General features: G+C 40.5%; 1 protein-coding gene across 3 annotated transcripts in view; it reads left to right on the top strand.

The window, feature by feature from the left end:
- Window positions 1–24,534, top strand: part of mtmr14 (myotubularin related protein 14) — a 74,768-nt gene that overhangs the window by 13,166 nt on the left and 37,068 nt on the right. For all 3 annotated transcript variants that reach the window (XM_072581968.1, XM_072581967.1, XM_072581969.1), the window contains 6 exons: window positions 1,104–1,212; window positions 5,986–6,061; window positions 6,666–6,723; window positions 8,134–8,256; window positions 20,903–20,976; window positions 22,463–22,533. In XM_072581968.1, the coding sequence (XP_072438069.1) occupies window positions 1,104–1,212; window positions 5,986–6,061; window positions 6,666–6,723; window positions 8,134–8,256; window positions 20,903–20,976; window positions 22,463–22,533 (511 nt within the window). The remainder of the gene's footprint in view (window positions 1–1,103; window positions 1,213–5,985; window positions 6,062–6,665; window positions 6,724–8,133; window positions 8,257–20,902; window positions 20,977–22,462; window positions 22,534–24,534) is intronic.

The raw sequence follows: 24,534 nt of genomic DNA, 5'->3' as shown, positions 1-24,534 counted from the left end.
TTTAAAAACAGCTGCTGAAGTGAAACAATCCTAATGGCAGTCTGATTCTATATATACAGGGATATTCTTTTTTAAAAAATGATATTATTAACAGTGAAAAGGGGAAGGAAGTACTTTTAGTTGATTGAAAGTCTGTTCATCTATTCTTCTTCAAATGGAATCTGAGTTTTGAGCTACTTTGGTGAAGAATTGAATGCATTCATTAATCGTCTTGGATACAGGGTATTAAGGCCAGCTAGGAATCTCCAGTTTAATTAATTAGTTAGTATCCAGGCTATTTACTTACGCTATTTAGTGCATTGTACATATTTGTAGAACCCATTTAGTTCAAATATAGTCTGTACAACTTAGCTAGTAGAACACGTTTTGCTACTTGACGTTGCCTAAGGTTTAATTTTTAAACATCTAGCTATTAGATTGTATTTATAATATAACAATTATAACAAACTCAGAGGAGACTTAAACTTCCTGGTCTAGTGGTTTCCTGAGACAGTCATGTTTTAGAAGGCTCTTAATGTCAGGTAATGGGCAACATCATGAAGGGAAAGATTGCTGAGCCATTGTGTGTGTGTGTATGTATTAGCGGAGTGCAAAGTAAAGCTTGTATGTCAGATTCCTGAGGGATTTCTTGTGCTACTTATCTGATTTTTGTTTTTAGTTGAAGATATGATTGATACCTGCACCCTCAATGTAAAATAGTTATTGTATCCATATGATTTGATCTTTGACATAGCTTTAGTTGCCGACAAAATTGATGTTGCTAACAGCCCTCACTGTGACCTGTAGATATGTGTTCTAAGTTGCTCTGCCCTGTACTGGCTGCACTAGCAGCAGTACTTCACACGTTGACTCCACTTTGAAGAAGTTATGTTGTTTCTCTGTCTGATTAGACCAAATGATAACTGCAAAATACTACACCTTTTTTTAAAAAAGTTACTCAATGCCAAATTAATATTGTTAGCATCACTGTCTCTGCCAACCTTGTGTAGGATTTAAGAGACTGCTGCATTTGATGTCGACATCACTTACTCAGAGACCTATTCTCTTGGGGTATTTTTAAAAATGGATGTTTTAATTTTATATTTAATACTTTTTTTTTGTAGGTTTGAGAGCACAGTTCAGACAAGCAAACTGCAGGATTTTGTGAGCCGTAGCAAGATGGCAAGATGTCGTAGTCGCTTTGTCTGCCCAGTCATCTTATACCATGGAAAGGTATGATTATTCTCTCTTTTTTTTGTTTTGAGGTTGAGTTGATATATTAATTTAAAGCTTAGAAGGTTGGAACACACAGCGGTGGATTACTTTGTAACTTGAGCCTAATAAGCTTGGTTTGTAAGATACTTGATGGAAATTGGATCAGCAGAGAAGAGTATAGATAAGCAGCAAAAGTGCAGAGATGGCAAGTGACAATGTTTTATAGTATTTAATTTAATTTGGCTTGAAATCAGAAGTGAACCAATTTATAGCTTTTTTTTTTAAAAATGAGTAACCAAATTTTCAGACAAAGTTTATTCCATGAACAACTAGACTTTTTAAATTGAAGTACTTAGGCATTAGTCATTGTTGTCTTCTGATATGGTCAGTTTCTATTATCCTATAGCAATCGCTCCTCTTGTATTCTATCTATGATAGACCAGTTCTTAACATTCAGTGTTCCATAACTTATTCTACACTGAACTACATCTGCCACCAGTTACATAAAAATCCACCTCAGCAGAGGGATGTGGGGGCTGGGTTATCTAATAATTATCAAGGTAAAAACAATGACTGCAGATGCTGAAAACCAAATACTGGCATTGGATGCTGCCTGAACTGCTGTGCTCTTCCAGCACCACTAATCCAGTATCTAATAATTATCGTTATCAAACATGTTTTGCAAATAAGCTATTGACACTGGTGATGAAATGTCAACTCCCCTTCTCGTCTGATGCAGCTTAACCTGCTGTACTTTTAATGGTGCTACTCTATCCACTAGTGATAAGAGGAAATGTAGCTTGTTACCAGATATGCTTCAATAGCTTGTAAATTCATGGTTAATTCTAAAGAATAAATATAATAGGTTATTATACAGAATGGAAAATGGTGAGCAAAATAAAGTGGGGCTAGCCAAACTAAACTACTTTTCAACTAGAAAATAAATAATCAGGCATGATTCAAAGGGAATCCTGACTGGGGAAGTACTCATGTACCTGACTTGAAGTTCTTGTAATTGAGGTTTCAAATACTAGGCAATGTGCTAAAAGTAGAAAGTTAGCAATAAATAGTGAAATTACAAAGAAGTAACAGACAAGGTGGGATGGATTGAATGGGAGTGCCTCCAAAATTTAAAAGAAATATCATTTGAGGAATTAAACATTTATCTTATAACAAAAAAGATATTGAAGAATATAATGAGAAAGATTGAATGCAAACAGAAATATCGTTCTTGGATCTAATGGGATTTTACTTTCAAAAAGAAATTCTTAACTTTTGGTACCTACTGTCAGAATTTGCTCACCAGTCAGCTTCTCTGCTAAATGTTGGAGCTGTGCAACCTTAAAATAAAAGCCCTGGATTTTGCAGTAATATTGATGGCAAAATTGTAGAATGTTTTCTCATTACTCCGTTGAAGCTGACAGCAACGTCTAGAATCTGCATATTGGATGCAGAAGTCCAAAAGCTGCTTTTGGTGATAATCTTCCCAAAGAAGGGTTTGGCTTGGGAAAAGGGGATGGAGGAGGCAGAGTGATAATGTTACTGGGCGAGTAATCCAGAATCCCAGGTACAGGGTTTCAAATCCTGCCATGGCAGATGAATTAAATTCAGTAAAAGTCTGGAATAAAAAGCTAGCCCAGTGGCGATTGTGTAACTATTGCTCTTGTCATAAAGACCTATTGGTTCATTAATGTCCTTTAGGGAAGGAATCCTGCCATCCTTACCTGGTATGCCCTCTGGGCAATAAATGCTGACCGATCCAGTGACCCCCACATCCCACAAATGGATTTCAAAAATCAGAATGCTATGTTGCAATCAACTTCATGTGAATTCTCCTTTTCACAACGTTAATCTCAGAATCAAACAATGAGGTGTTCCTGAGCTTTTAATTGCATTATTTCATAACTACTGCTGAAAAATCTTTCTTGCCCTGAGAAATGAATAATTTCTAAAATGTTAGACTACAATACAAAGTTCCACAGATTTGAAAAGTCTGAATCTACCTTAATTCCATGTGTTTGTCCCAATCATCATTTTTCACTCTCAAGTTCAATAAAGTTGGAAGATAGTACTGCATTTTCTTACCTTTTTGATATCTGAGAGAATACTTGAACATGAATGTTTGCCTCCCCTTCTTGAAGACACCACTGTTACTGGATATTTGGAGATTTCCTTTACTTGGCAACAAATTCAAACTAATATTTGGAAAGAAAGTTCCGCCACAGATATGGCTACATCTTTGTGGGCAACTTTATTTAAGCTCTGCAGCAAGCCCTGTTTTGCAATTCATGGCCAAACTTACGGAATCATTGAACAGAGTGCTACAGGTGAGAATATGCTATATGTCTCCTTTGGGGTGATGCTCTGGAAATCAGGCCCTGCTATTCCTGGAGTTGTCACAAAAGTTAGATTTTAAGAATACACAGAAGTTCCCAATTCAGATCCAGGTTTTCAGCACAAATCAGGTTTCTGTACTTAACAAGAATTACTACTTATTGCAAATAAATAGATTCTAACTGCATATACATTTATATGAACAGTTGGTGTATAACTTGAATCCTCTTATAACTGCATGCACGTGTGCACACAGACCAACAAACTCAAACAGGAGAAAAAGACATGGGCAGTGGTGCCTGTTAACAGGGCTTTCTGAGGTGGTCCTTTTGTCTTATCCAGGCATGCTGTTCCTTGATTCTCCTTCTCCAAATACTTTCAATTAGCATCTTAGAATCCCTATAGTGTGGAAGCAGGCCATTCAGCGCATCGAGTCAACACCAACTCTCTGAAGAGCATCCTACCCAGTCGCACTCCCCTATCCTATCCCTACATTGCCTATGGCTAATCACGCTAGCCTGCATATCCCTAGACACTATGGGCAATTTAACATAGCCAATCCATCTAACCAGCATGTCTCTTGTCTGTGGGAGGAAACCAGACACCCGGAGGAAGCCCACGCAGCCACTGAGAGAATGTGCAAACTCCACGCAGACAGCCGTCTGAGGATGGAATCAAACTGAGAATCCTGGCACCGTAAGGCAGCAGTGCTAGCCACTGAACCTCCGTGCCACCCACCTGTCTTTGCAGAACGTACAGAATGACTGATTCACGCTTATAAAGTCTCTGGCTTACTGGTTAAGAGTCATAGCTGACAGCAACTGCTGTGGGGAAAATAAACTTGCTTTCCAGGTGTAATGTCTCTTTCCTGTCCTTAAAAAAACTTCTTTCCTTGAGGCAATTTGATAGTTTCTTCCAAACATTCATATTCCTGACTTGTTCAGATATCCAGGAGTCAGTTACACAGTTGTTGGAAGGCAGAAGACCTCTGTCATCAATTTGGTCATTTATCCAAAGCTGTTTGTTGCCAGCCACAACGCCATTTGTGCCCACCCCTTGGATCCAGCTTGTCTGCAAACTAGTCTTCCACTATTTCTTTATTAACTAGCTGCTGTATGAACAAACAATAATGAGTGTCCAGTTACTTGTTTTTAAAAAGTGCAGCAATCTGTTAACAGAGTGATAAAACTTAGAAACAGGCTCTTCAGCCAACCATGTCTATGCCAGCCAACAACCACCAATCTACACTAATCCCATTTTCCTGCACTTGGTTCATAGCCTGTTAAGCCCTCGCATTTTAAGTGCTCGTCCAGATACTAAAACGTTGTGAGAGTATCTTGCTCCACTAACCTCTCAGGCACCACTGTCTACGTGGCTATTTCTATCACCCTTCGTGTGAATTTTCACCCAGAGGGTATAGAATTTTTTTTTACCAGATCTGGTCCAAACTGCTAACTTCTCACCTTAAGCCCTTTGGTCTTAGACACAAATGAAACTTTTACACCTTCACATGTCCCTCCTTCAACCATATTTCAGTGACTGTAGCAATACGATATTCCCATGTGCTGAGCAATGCTGTAAACATATCCTTAGTTTTTAAAATAGTTCTTTGTATTTTTTTTATTGTGGACTGAAATAGGCATAGTCATAAAAGTCTACACAGAAAAAGCCGTTTGACCCATTGAGTCTATGCTGGTCAAAAATAACCCCTAACTATTGTAATCACACTTTGCAATACTTGGCCCATAACATTATACGCCTTAGCATTGCAAGTGTGCGTCTAAATATTTCTTGAATGTTATGAGGATTACAGGCAGAGTGTACCAAATTCCCATAACGCTCAGTTTAAAGAAAAAGCTTCCTCACATTGCCTCTAAATCTGCTGCCCTTTACCTTAACTTTGTGTCCTCTGGTCATTGATTCCTTCAAACAGGGGAAAATGTCCTTCCTGTCTATGCTTTTTATAATTTTATATATCTCAAACATGTCCTCCCTCAGTCTCCTCTACTCCAAGGAAAGTACCCCCCACCCCCTCCTCCCCCGCCCCATCTGTCCGATCTCACTTCATAACTAAAGCTCTCTAGTCCAGACAACATCCTGGTAAATCTCCTCTACACCCTCTGCAGTGTAATCATTTTTCCTATAATGTGGTTTCCAGAACTGCACACAGTACTCTAGCTGTGGCCTAACCAACGTTTTATACTGTTCTAGCCGAATCTGTTAAACTCTATGCTTTACAGAAAACTTAAAAAGCTACGGTCTTCATAACACAAATCTTTTTTGCTTTGCTTTCATTCTCACTTTTATCAAAGGTTTCTATCCTCACTGGTTGAACTAATACAAGTTAATATGCTTTTCTCTTTAGTGTGCGCTAACAGGTTTTAAATTGAGTTATTTATTAAAGTATTGTTGATTTTCAATTTCCAAGGTTTATCTTTTTTCCTCCTCCATTTGCAGCATATATGTCGGTCAGCAACCCTGGCTGGATGGGGGGAGTTGTATGGGCGCAGTGGGTACAACTACTTATTCTCAGGTGAATAATGATTTAATTCTTTAGAAATACATGTATGTTCTGACCTTATTATAAAAGTAGTTGTAGGAGTATAAATAATTTGAATGGTATAGAATATTCTTTGTTTATCCCTCCAAAACTGAATGCTATGGACAAAGAGACCTGGCTGTAACTTCATTCTTCTGCCTTGGCTTGAATTGGGTTGATTTGGCATTGCATTAATGCTACTTGGCTGGAGGTCTGTGTTCGCTCTGCATGGAGCAGAACTAGGCCGTGCCAGTATAAGATGAAGTCCTCCTTGCTTTCTGACAGGGGCATATGCATAGTCTTGCATAGTAATCGCAGCATTGAAATGGACTATTTTAGCCCAGTTGTCTATGCCATGTATTTTTGCTGTAGCTGTATCGGAGCACTAGCTGATGACATATTGTTTTTAAAATCTGATTTGTACTAGAAGTGAAGCTATTGTATTGAACCATATGCATTTTTTTTCTGAAATTGTTTAAGTTTCATTGACCTGTTAAGCTGAGTGCAGTCTGAGTTTGGGGTAAAGAGAGCTTATGTGAAGCTTCTGACAGTAATTGCTTAATTTAATCATGTATGCTTGTTTGTTTCCTCCTCTTAGGAGGATCTGATGAAGCAGGAGCAGAGTCTGATGAAGTGCCTGATGATTTTGCAGTACGGTAAGTGACATGCTTCATGTTTGGCCTAGAATAGACTGATAACACAAAAACATGAACCTCGAGTATAGCCTCAGCGTCTTGAATTCGTTTCTGTGTGATAGAATAGAAGTTTCTATTTCTTGTTTTCCTCACTTTTCTCTTTTTGATTGCAGCTGATCCAATTGTTTAGAAACAAGGCTCATAAATATGTGAATTAGAAGCAGATGCTAATTGGCTGCTCTCGCCTGCTCCACATTTCAACAAGTTCGTGACTGACCTGGTTACTCCACATTTCTGTCTACCCATGATAATGTTTTTGCCCTCCTTGCTTATCAAACATTTAACTGACTCTGCTTCCATCACCTTTTTTGAGGAAGAGAGTTTCAAAGACAGTCAACCCTCTGAGGGCAAAAGATCTCCTTCCTGTTTTAAATGCGTGACCCCTAGTTGTAAAATCTCAAATAAGAGGAAAGGCCCTTCTTTCCACATGCAGCTTGTCAAGGCCCCTCAGCAGATTAGATATTCAATCAAGTTGCCTCTTACGCTTCTAAGGTTCAGTAGATACAAGTCTATCCTGTTCAAACTTTCCTCCAAGACAACGTTCCCATTCCATTGATCTAGTAAACCTTCTCTGAACTGCTTCCCATGATTTACATCTTCCCTTAAATAAGGAAACTCAAGGTATGGCCTTATCACTGCCCTGTATGGCTGAAACATGATATCCTTATTTTGGTATTCAATTTTCCTTGCAATGGCTGATTAGAATTTTATTAGCTTTCTTGATTAGTTGCTGTTCCTGAATTTTAACATATTGCAATTCTTACATAATTCAAAGATCTGCAATCTCTCACCATTTTAGATAATGCTTTTTCATTCTTTCCACCAAAATGCACAATTTCATATTTCCCCATATCACATTGCATTTGTCAGATGTTTTGTCTACACGTTTTGGCTATCTTCTGTAGTCTTCTTTCTAGATTCCATAAATGTTGACTTGTATAATGTAGAAAGGGAATTTAGGATAATGCAAATAGATTTATCTGTGAATGTTGGCTTTATGGTTCCTAGAAAAGTTCTGACAAACTTTTTAAATCTACTGGGGATCAGCAGTGCATTCTTATTAATTGTTCATTTAATCATACTAGAGTTATTTCTCTCAAATCCAAATTGAATGAACACCAGGACTGTATAGCCCCAGTACAAAAACAATGTGCCTTTCTATCAGTATATGACCCATACTTTGAAGGAATGATACACTACAAAGAATGAGTGAGTAGAATATCAAATATTGGAGCTCAATCGTAAATTGTCTTCTCAGAAATATCTGGGCTTATGTTTTCCTAGTGTATATCTGTGGAGAATTTTAACTGAAGTAGACATGAGATCTTTGTTTTGTTCTGACCTTGCTTCATTTCTTTTTGATTATTCCAGGAATGGTGATTCACAGTTGTTTGATAAAGTCCGGGGTCATGATATAAAACTGCTGCGCTATCTTTCTGTTCGTTACATCTGTGATCTGATGGTAGAGAAGAAGAAAGTTAAGTTTGGGCTGAAGTAAGTGGTTTCTGAAATTATAAAGAGGAGTAGGCCATTTAGTTATTCGAGCCTTATCCACCATTTAACATGATCATGGCAGATCTAATACTTCAGTGCCTTTTACATACGCCCCATTCCCATAACCCTGTATGCCACTGTTAAGAAGAAATCTATCAATCTCCACCTTACACAAATGCAAGCACTAAGCTTTCATAGCCCTCTGTGGTAAAGAATTCAATAAGTTCCCTACCCTCTGCATAAAATAATTTGTCCTCACTTAAGCCTTAAGTGGCATCTCCCTTATTTTAAAATTGGGTCCCTGGTTCTATACTGTGGAACCAGGGAGGCTGGTACAGGAACATTGGGCCAAATGGCTTCCTTCTGTGCCGTAACACTTCAGTGATTCTGAAACATCCTATTTGCATCTCTGCTGCTAAGTAGTTGGTAAGTTTCTGTGAGATCACTAATTATTCTTTGAAACTCTAGAGAATACAGACCCAATTTGCCCAATCTTTTTTTTCATAGAGCAGTCCTGCCTGATGCCTTGATAATGCTACAGATGTACGTGAGGAAGAGGCATATTAACAGTTATAAAACAAGGAACTCTGAGGGAGGAATGTGATAAATATCAGACTATCCTGTATAATCAAGGTTATAATTTGCCTTTATGATCTGAATGCTCAACAATTTAGGATTGTCTCAACGTTTACAATGCCTACGAATACTTCCTCCCAGTTTTGTTTATTTCTCCCTAAGTAAAATATTCCTAATAATGCCTAATCATGAGCTAGCAACCCAGAGGTTGAGAGTTCAAAACTCATCGATGCAAGGTGTGAAATGAGTTCCATAAACCTGGTAATGTGTGGTAGCAGGCAGCAGAAAAATGACGACAACGTCTTCAGCATTCCAAACATCCCACTGATTCACTTCAGGAAGAGGAGTTTCCACCAGTACTCTGTCTGTCCCACATGAGATTCTCGTCCCATCTTTGAATGCTAATACCTGCAGAATTTTGGATCGGCTGTAAATGCTGCTTTTGCATCATTGTACGCATCATAGGAAAAATATTCGGCTAATTTTTAAAATTCTTGTAAAACAAGTCTCCACCCATCATGTGAAGCATAAATGGCAGAGGTATTGGAGGTGATTACCATTCCTTAATGGTAATTAATTTTTTAAACATAACATTCCAGCTTCAATAAGAAACCACGTAAATATTAGGAAAAAGAAAAAAAAATGTATCCCACATGTTACTCTATCTATTTTCCCTTTACTGTGCTGACATGTCAGCTTTACATAAATATTTCTTGAAAATGCTTTGTATAATTGAGGCTGAAATGGACACTTGGGGTATCATATGTCTAAATTGCTTCTGCTTTGTTTTCATTGTTTGAATCTAATGTATTTTCTGACATGTTTTTAGTTCTATAATATCTCAAATTGTAGCATTTTGATTTGAGTTGATTTAATTTATTGTTGTCACGTACCTAGGTACAGTAAAAATGTTTGCATGCAGTACAGGCAGATCATTCCATACAAAGTGCATTAGTGTAATAGAACAGAGTGAAGAATTCAGTGTTACGGCTGCGGAGAAGGTACACAGAGTGAGATCAACATTAAATTTAAAATTTGAGGGGTCTATTCAGAAGTCTAGAAACAGTGGAGAAGAAGCTGGTCTTGAAACTATTTGTATGTGTATATAAACCTTTTATATCTTTTACCTGATGGAAGAGGATGGAACAGAGTAGAACTGGGGTAGAAGGGGTCTTTGATTATCGTGGTTACTTTCCTGAGGCAGTGGGAAATATAGATGAAGTCAGTCATTAGGATGCTGGTTTGCGTGATGGATTGGGCTGTGTTCATGGCTCTCTAGTGCTTTCAAACATATCTATAATTGCCAGATTTCACCATTCATGATATTATAGTCTCACTGTTGTGCATATGTATGTTTTGAAACAAAACGTGCAATCTCCATCTAAAGTCTCAGATTCTGTATTCATGGTTTTGCACTTTCTAGAATGTATTCCAGCTTTATCTGACTGCTTGGTCAAGGCATGAAGAGAGCAGATGTGCATTATCATTCTCCATAGTTATTGTATTCTATGGGTATTTAATTCTCAAATGCATAACATGAAATCTTCATTCACATAGAATTAGCCTGTACAGAAATAGGCCTTTGGAGTAACGTGCTGATATTTATGCTCCACTTCAGATTCTTCCAAACTTCCTGTTTCTAACTTTATTAGTAACCATCTGTTCTTTTCCACTTTATATGCTTATCGCAACATATCTATATGTCAAAGTGAGTCCCACATGCTCAAGTGCAATTCGTGGTTTTTCAACATAGTATAAATGTAAGTGAAATACATAAATGAGTTCCTGAATCACCCCCTCATGTCTAATTAAAATTTTAAACCTGTATCATCCTGTGTTGGGCTCCAATAGCAAATAGAATTTGATAGTTATCAGGGCATGCTCATGTTTGGTGGCAGATGTGTGTATTTTGAATTCAAGCACTGAAAGTTTGAAAATAGTCAATGTCCCACTTTAAATTGCTCAATCATGTCAATTAAACTCCTTGCAGATGAAACCAAAATTAGAGATGTAGTGGACAGAAAAGAAGGTCACCTCTGTAAAATGGGATTTTGATCAGATAGGCCAATGGACTGAGGAGTGGCAGATGGAGTTTAATTTAGATAAATGTGATGTGCTGCATTTTGGAAAGATAAATCAGGCCAAGACTTACACACTTAATGGTAAGGTCCTGAGGAGTGGTGTTGAACAAAGAGACCTTGGAGGGCAGGTACATAGTTCCTTGAAAGTGGAGTTGCAGGTAGATAGCAAAGTGAAGAAGACATTTGATAGGCTTCCTTTTTATTGATCAGAGCACTTAGTATTGGAGTTGGGAGGTCATTGTTGCGGCTGCAACATTTAGTTCTGCCACTTTTGGAATATTATGTGCAATTCTGGTCTCTTTGCTTTAGGGAGGATATTGTGAAACTTGAAAGGGTTCAGAAAAGATTTACAAGGATGTTGCTAGGGTTGGCAGGTTTGAGCTATAGGGAGAGGCTGAATAGGCAAGGCCAGTTTTTCCCAGTGTTGAAGGTTGAGGGGTGACCTTACAGTGGTTTATAAAATTGAGGGACATGGATGTGGTAAATACACAAGGTCTTTTCCCTGGGGTGGAGGAGTCCAGAACGAGTGGGCATAGGTTTAGGGTGAGAGGGGAAAGATTTAGAAGGGACATCAGGGTCACCTTCATACAGAGGATAGTACGTGCAAGGGATGATCTGCCAGAGGAAGTGGTGGAGGCTGGTATAATTACAATATTTTAAAGGTATTTGGATGGGTATATGAATAAGAAGGATTTAGATGGATATGGATCAAATTCTGGAAACGGGACTAAATTAATTCTGGATATCTGGTCGGTGTGGACGAATTTGACAGAAGGGTCTGTTTCCAAATTGTACATCTCTGATGCTGCAGAAGAGCTTCACATTTAATATTGGAGAGCTACAGATGCTTGAAACCATATTTCTTGAGTAGTGTGACTGACCATTCTGAAATATGGCAAATGTTTGGTATCTCACACTCACCAATTGAAAATTGTCTATAGGGAGGCTGACCACAGTAACATTTTTCAGAATTGTTGCTTACTCTGTCAAAAGCATATATCCTTACAGTAATATGACTCTGTTTTAGCTCTGAGTGGCTTGAAGTGCCAGGGTCGAGATGTCTCTGATCGTATCTTTGGGGTCTTAGAGAGGGTGACCAGCCTCCAGTTGTGGTCCATGTAGGTACCAATGACATGGGTAGAAAGAGTCAGAGAGATATAAGGCAGGATTGCTGAGAACTAGAACAAACAGTTGTTATCTCTGGTTTGTTATCTGTGTCACATGATAACGAGGCAAGAAATAGGGAGAGATATCAGCTGAACATGTGGCTGAAAGGATGATGCAGGAAGGAGGGTTTCAGGTACTTGGATAATTGGGGCTCATTCTGGGAAAGGCAGGACCTGTACAAACAGGACAGTCTTCACTTGAACCAGAGGGGTACTAATATATCCTGGGTGGGAAATTTGCTGCTGCTATTTGGTGGGTTTAAACTAGCTCAGCAGGGGGATGGGAACCTGAGGTGTAGTTGCTGTGCATGGGAGGATGAGCGTAGGGAGGACAGGGACAGGATTTCACAGTCATGGGAATGTGCTGGCAGACAGCAAACTAGTTTGAATTGTGTCTACTTCAACACCAGAAGTATCCGAAATAAGGTAAGTGAGCTTGCAGCATGGATAGGTACCTGGGACTTCGATGTTGTGTCCATTTTGGAGACGTGGATCGAGCAGGGTGAGGAATGGATGTTGCAGGTTCCAGGGTTTAGGTCTTTCATTAAGAACAGGCAAGGTAGTAAAAGAGGGGGAGATGTGGCCTTGTTAATCAAGGATAGTATAACAGTGGCTGGAAAAACTTTTGACGAGGACTCATCTGCTGAGGTATGTGGGCTGAGGTTAGAAACAGGAGAGGTCACGCTGCTTGGAGTTTTTTTTATAAGCCTACACAGAGTTCCAGGGAGGTGGAAGAGAGGATTGGCAAAATTATCCTGGGTAGGAGTGAAAGGAACAGGGTGGCCATTATGGGGTCTTTAACTTCATCAACATTGATTGGAAATGCTATAACTCTAGTACGTTGGGTAGATCAGTTTTTGTTCAATGTGTGCAGGAGGGTTTCGTGACAGTGTGTTAAAGGGCCAACAAAAGGGGGGCCACGCTGGATCTGGTGCTTGGTTATGAACCAGGCCAGGTGTTTGATTTAGTTGTAGGTACACACTTTCGAGAGAGTGACCATAATTCAGTTACGTTTAGTTTAGTGATGGAAAGGGATAGGTACATGCCACAGGTCAAGAGTTATCGATGGGGCAAGGGCAATTATAATACAATGAGGCAAGACTTAGGATGCTTGGAATGGGGTAGCAAAATGCAGGGGATGCAGACAATGGGAATTTTGGAGCTGCTTTAAGGAACAGATATTGTGTATCCTTGATAGTTATGTCCCTGTCAGGCAGGGAGGAAGTGATAAGGTAAGGGAACTGTGATTTACTACAGAAATTGCATCTCTTGTGAAGTGGAAGAAGGAGACTTGTGTTAATGAGGCAAGATGGTTCAGATGAGGCGATGGAGAGTTACAGATCAGCTAGGAAGGATTTAAAGAGAGTTAAGAAGAACAAAGAGAGAACACGAGCAGTCTTTAGCAAATAGAATAAAGGAGAACCCTAAAGCTTTTCTATAGGTATGTGAGGAATAAAAGGATGATTAGGGTAGGAATCGGGCCAGTCAAAAACAGAAGTGGGAAGTTGAATGTGGATCCTCTGGAGATAGGAAAGGTGCTAAATGAGCATTTCTCATTGGTTTTCACTCAGGTAAAGGAGAACATTGTAGAGGAGAAGAATGAGATACGAGATATTAGATTAAAAAGGATTGAGGTTAGTTACGAAGAGGTGTTATCAATTCCAAAAGGAGTGAAAGTAGACAAGTCCCCTGGGCCGGATGGGATTTATCTGAGGAGTCACTGGGAAGTTAGGGAGAAGATAGCAGCGCCTTTGGCTTTGATATTTGAGTCGTCATTGTTTACAGGTTTAGTACCCGAAAACTGGAGGATTGGAAATGTTGTGCCCTTGTTCAAGAAGGGCAGTAGAGATGACCCAGGTGATTTTACACCAGTGAGCCTTACTTCTGTTGTAGGAAAGGTTTTGGAAAGGATTATAAGAGATAAGATTTATAATCATCTGGCAAGCAACAATTTGATTTCAGCTAGTCAACATGGTTTTGTCAAGGAGCTTCGAAATCAATGTTTCGGGCAAAAGCCCTTCATCAGGAATAAAGGCAGTGAGCCTGAAGCGTGGAGAGATAAGCTCGAGGAGGGTGGGGGTGGGGAGAAAGTAGCATAGAGTACGATGGGGGAGGGGATGAAGGTGATAGGTCAGGGAGGAGAGGGTGGAGTGGATAGGTGGAAAAGGAGATAGGCAGGTAGGACAAGTCCGGACAAGTCATGGGGACAGTGCTGAGCTGGAAGTTTAGAACTAGGGTGAGGTGGGGGAAGGGGAAATGAGGAAACTGTTGAAGTCCACATTGATGCCCTGGGGTTGAAGTGTTCCGAGGCGGAAGATGAGGCGTTCTTCCTCCAGGCGTCTGGTGGTGAGGGAGCGGCGGTGAAGGAGGCCCAGTACCTTCATGTCCTAGGCAGAGTGGGAGAGGGAGTTGAAATGTTGGCTACGTAGAGCAGTTGATCTTCCGTAATTACACCGGCACCACTCCCCACCTCTTCCTCCGCTACATTGATGACTGCATTGGCGCCACCTCATGCTCCCGCGAGGAGGTTGAGCAATTCATTAACTTCACCAACACATTCCACCCTGACCTTAAATTTACCTGGACCATCTCTGACACCTCCCTCCCCTTCCTGGACCTCTCCATCTCCATTAATGACGACCGACTTGACACTGACATTTTTTACAAACCCACCAACTCGCATAGGTACCTGGATTACACCTTTTCCCACCCTACCTCTTGCAAAAATGCCATCCCGTATTCCCAATTCCTCCGCCTCCGCCAGATCTGCTCCCAGGAGGACCAATTACAACAAAGAACACACCAGGTGGCCTCCTTCTTTGGAGACCGCAATTTCCCTTCCCACGTAGTTAAAGATGCCCTCCAACGCATCTTGTCCACATCCCGCACCTCCGCCCTCAGACCCCGCCCCTCCAACCATAACAAGGACAGAACGCCCCTGGTGCTCACCTTCCACCTTACCAACCTTCACATAAACCAAATCATCCACCGACATTTCCGCCACCTCCAAACAGACCCCACCACCAGGGATCTATTTCCCTCCCACCCCTTCCGCAAAGACCGTTCCCTCCTTGACTACCTGGTCAGGTCCACGCCCCCCTACAACCCACCCTCCAATCCTGGCACTTTCCCCTGCCACCGCAGGAACTGTAAAACCTGCGCCCACACCTCCTCCCTCACCTCGATCCAAGGCCCTAAAGGAGCCTTCCACATCCATCAAAGTTTTACTTGCACATCCACTAATATCATTTATTGTATCTGTTTCTCCCGATGTGGTCTCCTCTACATTGGGGAAACTGTGTGCCTCCTAGCAGAGTGCTTTAGGGAACATCTCCGGGACACCAATCAACCACACCGCCCCGTGGCCCAATATTTCAACTCCCCCTCCCACTCTGCCGAGGACATGGAGGTCCTGGGCCTCCTTCACCGCCGCCCCCTCACCACCAGACGCCTGGAGGAAGAACGCCTCATCTTCCGCCTCGGAACACTTCAACCCCAGGGCCTCAATGTGGACTTCAACAGTTTCCTCATTTCCCCTTCCCCCACCTCACCCTAGTTCTAAACTTCCAGCTCAGCACTATCCCCATGACTTGTCCGGACTTGTCCTACCTGCCTATCTCCTTTTCCACCTATCCACTCCACCCTCTCCTCCTTGACCTATCACCTTCATCCCCTCCCCCACTCACCCATTGTACTCTATGCTACTTTCTCCCCACCCCCACCCTCCTCTAGCTTATCTCTCCACGCTTCAGGCTCACTGCCTTTATTCCTGATGAAGGGCTTTTGTCCGAAACGTTGATTTCGAAGCTCCTTGGATCCTGCCTGAACTGCTGTGCTCTTCCAGCACCACTAATCCAGAATCTGGTTTCCAGCACCCGCAGTCATTGTTTTTACCTCATGGTTTCGTCGAGGGTAGGTTGTGTCTCACAAACCTGATTGAGTTTTTTGAGAAGGTGACCAAGCATGTAGATCAGTGTAGGGCAGTTGACGTGGTATACATGGACTTCAGTAAAGCCTTTAATAAGTTTCTCCATGGTAGTTTGTTGGCAAAAATGCAGAGGCATGGGATTGTGGGTGATTTAGCAGTTTGGATTAGAAACTCGCTTTCTAGAAGAAGGCAGCGAGTGGTGGTTGATGGAAAATATTCAGCCTGGAGTCTGGTTACTAGTGGTGTGCCACAAGGATATGTTTTGGGACCACAGCTGTTTGTCATTTTTATAAATGACTTGGACGCAGGCAAAGGTGGATGGATTAGTAAATTTGCAGATGACACTAAAGTAGGTGGAGTAGTGGACAGTTTAGAACAATGTTACAGGTTGCAGGGGGACATGGATAAACTGCAGAATTGGCTGAGAGGTGGCAAATGGAGTTCAATGCAGCTAAATGTGAGGTGATGCACTTTGGAAAGAATAACAGGAAGGCAGAGTACTGGATCAATGGAAAGATTCTTGGTAGTGTGGATATGCAGAGGGATCTTGGAGTTCATGTACATGGATTCCTGAAAGTTGCCACCCGAGTTGATAGTGCTGATAAGAAGGCAGACGGTGTGTTAGGTTTCATTGGTAGAAGGATTGAGTTCCGGAGCTGCAATATCATGCTGCAGCTATACAAAACGCTAGTGCGGCTGCACTTGGAATATTGTGTACAGTTCTGGTCGCCATATTTCGGGAAGGATGTGGAAGCATTGGAAAAGATCAGAGGAGATTTACCAGGATGTTGCCTGGTCTGGAAGGAAGGTCTTATGAGGAAAGGCTGAGAGACTTGGGTCTGTTCTCATTGGAAAGAAGAAGGCTAAGAGGGGATTTGATAGAGACGTACAAGATGATCAGAGGATGAGATAGGGTAGACAGTGAAAGTCTTTATCCTAGAATGATGACGTCAGCTTCTACGAGGGGGCATAACTACAAATTGAGGGGTGATAGATTTAAGACAGATGTCAGAGACTGGCTCTTTACTCAGAGTGTGGTAAGGGCGTGGAATGTCCTACCTGTCAATGTAATTAACTCAGCCACATTAGGGAGATTTAAACAATCCTTGGATAAGCACATGGATGATGATGGGATAGAGTAGGGGGATGAGCTGAGAATAGTTCACAGGTTGGCGCAATTTCAAGAGCTGAAGGGCCTGTTCTGTGCTGTATTGTTCTATGTTCTAAGTCAATGAATTTGCTTTGGGACTTGAGATGCTTCTTTCTGTAAATGATGTCACCAAGATTCTGCGAAGGGGATGAAACCTACATTGGAATGTGTAAATTTCTGCCAGTCATAGCCATAGAGATGTACAGTATGGAAACAGACCCTTCGGTCCAACTTGTCCATACCAACCAGATATCCCAACCCAATCTAGTCCCACCTGCCAGCACCCGGCCCATGTTGCCCCAAACCCATCCTATTCATATACCCATCCAAATGCCTCTTAAATGTTGTAATTGTACCAGCCTCTACCACTTCCTCTGGCAGCTCATTCCATACACTTACCACGCACTGTGTGAAAATGTTGTCCCTTGGGTCTCTTTTATATCTTTTCCCCCCTCACCATAAACATTATGCCCTCTCGTTCTGGACTGTCCCCACCCCAGGGAAAAGACTTTGCCTATTTACCCTATCCATGTCCTTCATAATTTTGTAAACCTCTATAAAGTCACCCCTGAGCCTCCGACGCTCCAGGGAAAACAGCCCCAGCCTGTTCAACCTCTCCCTCTGGCTCAAATCCTCCAACCCTGGCAACATCCTTGTAAATCTTTTGTGAACCCTTTCAAGTTTCACAACATCTTTCTGATAGGAAGGAGACCGGAATTGCATGCAATATTCCAACAGTGGCCTAACCACTGTCCTGTACAGCCGCAACATGACCTCCCATCTCCTGTATTCAATATTCTGACCAATAAAGGAAAGCATACCAAACACCGCCTTCACTATCCTATCTACCTGTGAGTCCACTTTCAAGGAGTTATGAACCTGCACTCCAAGGTCTCTTTGTTCAGCAACACTCCCTAGGACCTTACCATCAAGTGTATAAGTCCTACTAAGATTTACTTTCCCAAAATGCAGCACCTCTCATTCATCTGAATTAAACTCCATCTGCCACTTCTCAGTCCATTGGCCCATCTGGTCAAGATCCTGTTGTATACTGAGGTAACCTTCTTCGCTGTCCACTACACCTCCAATTTTGGTGTCATCTGCAAATTTACTAACTGTACCTCTTAGGTTCACGTCCAAATAATTTATGTAAATGACAAAAAGTAGAGGACCCAGCACCGATCCTTATGGCACTCCACTAGTCACAGGCCTCCAGTCTGAAAAACAGCCCTCCACCACCACCCTCTGTCTTCTACGTTTTGAGCCAGTTCTATATCTAAATGGCGAGTTCTCTCTGTATTCAGTGAGATCTACAAGGGGACATAAATTTAAGGTGAAGGGTGGAAGGTATAGGGGAGATGTCAGGGGTGGGTTCTTTACCCAGAGAGTGGTAGGGGCATGGAATGCGCTGCCCGTGGGAGTGGTAGAGTCAGAATCATTGGCGACCTTTAAGCGGCATTTGGATGGGTACATGGATGGGTGCTTAATCTAGGTTAGAAGTTCGGCACAACATCGTGGGCCGAAGGGCCTGTTCTGTGCTGTATTGTTCTATGTTCTATGTTCTATCTAACCTTACTAATCAGTCTCCCATGGGGAATCTTGTCGAACACTTACTGCAGGCCATGTCGATAACATTTACCGCTCTGTCCTCCTCAATCCTCTTTGTTACTTCAAAAAACTCAATCAAGTTTGTGAAACATGATTTCCCATGCACAAAGCCATGTTGAATATCCCGAATCAGTCCTTGCCTTTCGAAATAAATGTACATCTATCCCTCAGGATTCCCTCCAAAAACTTGCCCACCATCGACGTCGGCCTCACTGGTCTGTAGTTCCCTGGCTTGTCCTTCCCACCCTTCTTAAACTGTGGCACCACGTTAGCCAACTCCCAGTCTTCTGGCACCTCACCTGTGACTATTGATGATACAAATATCTCAGCAAGGGGCCCAGCAATCACGTCTCTCACCTCCCACAGAGTTCTAGGGTACACCTGATTACATCCTGGGGATTAATCCACTTTTATGCGTTTCAAGACATCCAGCACTTCCCCCTCTGTATTATGGACATTTTGCAAGATGTCACCATCTATTTCCCCACAGTCTATATCCTCCATATCCTTTTCCACAGTAAATACTGATGCAAAATACTCATTTAGTATCTCGCCTATTTTCTGCAGCTCCATACAAAGGCACCTTGCTGATCTTTGAGGGGCCCTATTCTGTCCCTAGTTACCCTCTTGTCCTTAATGTATTTGTAAAAGCTCTTTGGCTTCTCCTTAATTCTATTTGCCAAAGCTATCTCTTGTCCCCTTTTTGCCCTTCTGATTTCCCTCTTAAGTATACTCTTACTTCCTTTATACTCCTAAGGATTCACTCGATCCTTCCTGTCTATACTTGACACATGCTTCCTTCTTTCTCTTAACCAAACCCTCAATTTCTTTAGCCATCCAGCATTCCATATACCTATCAGCCTTTCCTTTCACCCTAACAGGAATATACTTTCTCTGGATTCTCGTTATCTCATTTCTGACGACTTCCCATTTTTCCAACTGTCCTTTTACCTGCGAACATCTGCCCCCAATCAACTTTTGAAAATTCTTGCCTAATACCGTCAAAATTGGCCTTTCTCCAATTTAGAACTTCAACTTTTAGATCTGGTCTATCCTTTTCCAACATTATTTTAAATCTGATATCCTATTCCCTTTTCAAATTAATGTATCAATTACCTAAAAACGTAATTGTTGAGCTGCAACAGTACTTCATGCAGAGAAAGTTGTAGATCCTCCAAGTCAGAAGTAATGTTAGGTAATATAGTTCAAATACATTAATTCAGCACAGATTTGTTCAATCGAGTTGGGAAACCAAAATTTGCACTGGAGCCTGTCCCCGTTCTTTTCTCTAGTCTTAACATTCATCTTGTATCAGTGATGCCTTCAGGAAGTCTGTGCTGCTGGAGGGATTTTAAATTAAACAAATGTTTTTGAACATGAATTTTAGCTACTCTTTGCCAACTGTACAGTATTCATCTGTGAAACATTAGGTGCATTTGTGGTTGGGGTTTTAAAAGGGAAGTGAAACTAACTTTTTTTTAAAAAAGAAAATGCAGTGAATTATTTTTAGTAATGTTTTGAAGCCTTGGCTAAGTTAACTTGTAATGAATACTACACTTTGATGTGCAACAAGTGTATAGTTTCCCTCAGTTTTTTTTTCCTCACTTGGCAAATTTACCTTCCACTTCATCATGGCCTACACAACATTTTAGAACAAACTTTTCTCTTCCCAGTTTCTTTCCTTTTCACTTGAAAATTCTGCTCTTGACCCTTGTACTCACTGATGTAGTGTGTCTAAAAGATATCTCTTTGATACTATGAAACAACAAAGACTCTTAACAGTAGAAATAGATCTCCACTGAGTTGGTGTGATTAGATTGAGGCATTGACCGTTCTGCAGCCAGAATTTGAACCCAACTTGAACAGTTAAGATGGATTTTGACTGCTGTCAGCTGCCTAAAATGGTTTCAAGTGAATTGAATTATGGTCCTGAGCTTGTAGAAAAGGAATAATGCTTAGCAGTCACATGGCAGTAACCAGTGGGACCCAGTTATCTTTTACCTGGAAGTGCTTGATACTATCAAAGGAAAACCAATGTTTTGGTCACTTTTTTTCATTGAATCTCTTTATGCTTATTATATAAATGCAATAAAAATACAAAATTTTGTAAATAATGGTCTGTCTTCCCCTTGTTCAGTGTGACCTCATCTGAGAAGGTGGACAAAGCTCAAAGATATGCAGATTTCACTTTGTTATCTATACCATACCCAGGTAAACACTTCACAGCAGCATTGGATATACAGAGGAATCTTGATTATCCGAAGGACATAGGCGGGGTGTATTTCGTTCAGTTAATCGAATTCCAGATAATCTAATGTTGGATAACATAGTTTAGCCAAGCATCAAGACCTTGCGATCCTGTCAGATAAACCGATATTTGGATAATTGAATGCCGGATAATCAAGGGTTCCTCTAATCAAATCATTGGTCCTTTATTAAAAATAGACTTTCTAAATAATTAAAATAAATAATGTCTTGCTTTATCTTGTATAAAGACAACAATGAAATTAGGTAACTTTTATAGTGTGGTAACAGGCCCTTCGGCCCAACAAGTCCGCACTGACCCTCCGAAGAGCAACCCACCCAGACCCATTCCCCTACATTTACGCCTTCACCTAACACTGCGGCAATTTAGCATGGCCAATTCACCTAACCTGCTAATTTTTGGACTGTGTGAGGAAACCGGAGCACCCAGAAGAAACTCATGTAAACACTGGGAGAATAGTTACCTGAGGCGGGAATTGAACCCGGGTCTCTGGCACTGTGAGGCAGCAGTGCTAACCACTGTGCCACCCATTCTACCAAAAGAAAAAGTGAGCATATGTTGATATTTAATGTCCTGTCTGTTAAAATACTCTAATTTTTTTCTATCACTTTCCATTTTTTTGTGTTGCGTTGGTTTCTCTAGGCTTAAACCATGTTCATTTTGAGTTAACTATATGACAAAGAAGTGGTGCCTTGTGCATCACAGTTGCATTTTTCTTAGTAGATGTGGATAAAATGAAATACTTTTTTTTTAAAAGAATCTTTTTAATTTAAAAGATGTGACCAATGTTTGTGAGAAATTGTGTGAATATTTCCGAGATGGGTAGCAAATATTAGATTAGGAAATGATTGTCTATAGATATTCAGTATTTGGCTGCAAAAGAAATTCCATTTATATCAAGTGATGTAAGGCCAACCTGATTTTCATCTAAAGTTAACATTTCAATTGTTTGCAAAGTAATGAGCTCACCCATTATTTATGTATATTTATTATTTATGTAATTGTATTTAGGCTGTGAAGATGGAAGTGAAGAAAGACTTGTCCTATAGGTTTAATGTGTAAGGGGAAAGATGATGTGTAAGGCACGTTTTTTGCACAGGTTGCCAGGGAGATCTTAGAAGCAGGTACAATAACAATGTTTAGGCATTCGCACAACCACATTCATCTTTGGGGAATGAAAGTATATAGGCCATGTGCAAGCAGATGGGATTAGTTTAGAATGGCATCATGGGTAGTGCAGACATGGTGGGCCAAAGAGCCTGTTCCAGTGCTGTTTTATCTATTCATAGTCACTATCTCAGGATATCCCCACAGCCCTTTAAGTCAATAAATTACAGTTGTACTGTTAGTCAAAGGGTAAATATTGTTCAGCGTGCAATGAAGGCATTGTTGTACCAGCAGTTACATTGTTTTTCTATCTTTTGTCTGTAGGTTGTGAATTTTTTAAGGACTACAAGGATCGTGATTACACAGCTGAAGGGCTGGTGTTCAACTGGAACCAGGTAATTTACAGCTGATGGAGATATGAGTATAAATGGGTGTTACTCGCAACCTGTCATTAAGAACTAAAAGGGACCAGAAATAAATTGTAACAGTTTACAGATTAAGGTGTGAGTTTTGTGCCGCAGATTATAGGTACCACTGATTTTCTTTTATTATTGCACTTGTTTGTGAAATGGAAAGGCATCCAGATACAATTGTTAGAACTGTATAATGCACAATTCGCTTACGCATTTAACATGTAGTATTCAGCCAGGAGCAGGCATTATGGTGACTGAGATTTTTATATAGTAAACTAAAATAATACACTTGCAGCTAGCTAAGAGTGTGTAGATTACACCAGGTTGAACAAATGAATTTTGATAATTTCACCCAGCTAAAGGTAGAAACATAAGTCTGTTTGTCAGACATCCACTATGTAGTTTAACAAATTAATTCATCAGATTAGTGGCAAAAATACCTAACATACTTTAGAAGCAAATTAGGCAAAAATTAATTCTAAACTCAAATACATAGTTCCGATAGTTGAACTGAACCTACTTGTGAATCACTCTAAACTTAAGATCACCTGTTGAAAGAGCAACGCTCTGTAAGCTAGTGTTTCCAAATAAATCTGTTGGACTATAACCTGGTGTTGCGTGCTTTTTAACTTTGTACGTCCCAGTCCTACTTTGACACCTCCAAATCACAACTTAAAACTGTGTAACAATGCATACTTTGTATGAAATTGAAGATATGGGCACTGAATTTACCCATAGTCTTTGGGATCCTAATATTGGGACAAAAGTGGACCCAAGCTTGCACTTGCTGGTACAGCACACAGAATTTCTTGTTCTTTTTTTGCAGCTCACTTTTCCACCCATTTTACTGTCATCTGCAAATCTGGGCATTCAAGTAATTAATATAGGTTGTAAATGGTTCGGGCTTGAGGACTGAACCCTGTGGCACACTGCTAGTTACAGCTTGCCAACCAGAAAAAAACCCATTTACTTTAACTCTGTTTCCTGTTGGTTAGCCAGTCGTCTATCCACGCTAAATGTTTCCCTTGGTATCATGTAATCTTAGCTTGTGTATTAACCTTTTGAGTGGCATTTTATCAAATGCCACCTGGAAGTCAAGCTAAGCTTTGTCAATTTGTTTGCTACATGTTTAGCTCTAGCAAGATAGTCAAACACAATTTTCCCTTTATAAAACCACGCTGGCTCTGAATTGCATTTTGACTTTTCAAATATCCTTTACAATTTCCTTTATCATGGATTTCAGCAATTCCCAATGACAGGCGTTAAACTGGTCTATTGTTTTCCATTTTCTGCTTGTCTCTTTTTTTTGATAAGGCCATCACAACAGCATTTTCCCACTGCATTAGAACCTTTGCATAATTGAGGAAATTTTGCAATATTTTAATAAACATCTATTATCTCTGCTGTCACTTCCTTTAAGACCATAGGATGTGGTCCATTAGACTCGGGACTTGTTTGCTTTTAACTTCATTAGTTTCTGCATACTTTTTCACTAGTGGTGACAATCGATTTAAGTGCATCCTTCTTGATAATCTCTACATTGCCTGTTCCTTTGTAGATTCCATTAAGTAATAAACTATTACACTTAGTAGTTTGATTTCTGATGAAAGTTTTGATACCATTTCTTCCAGTCCCATATGCAAATTATAGACATACAAAATGATGAAAAATGAAAGCTATGGGCCCTTTCCACCTATTCTGGAAAAAATGTTTCTAACTTTTACTCTCTCTTGTCCCCGTAACTAAATGTTAACTCTACTACTTATCCTTTCCCTGATTTCATTCTTACGTCTTAGCTTTTCTAGTAATCTATGTGGTATCCTATCAAAACTTCATCCCATGTACACAATGTCCCCTGAATCCCCTCCCATCTGTCATGCTTGTTAACTCCTCTCTGAATTTTGACAGGTTTGTCAAGGATGATCAACCCTTTTCAACTTAATACTGGCTGTTCTAGTTTTTTTTCTTAAGCAATGCACGTAA

The sequence above is a fragment of the Chiloscyllium punctatum genome, chromosome 12 (assembly GCF_047496795.1).
Source record: "Chiloscyllium punctatum isolate Juve2018m chromosome 12, sChiPun1.3, whole genome shotgun sequence".
NCBI lineage: Eukaryota > Metazoa > Chordata > Chondrichthyes > Orectolobiformes > Hemiscylliidae > Chiloscyllium > Chiloscyllium punctatum.
This window is presented reverse-complemented; position numbering and strand designations above follow the sequence as displayed.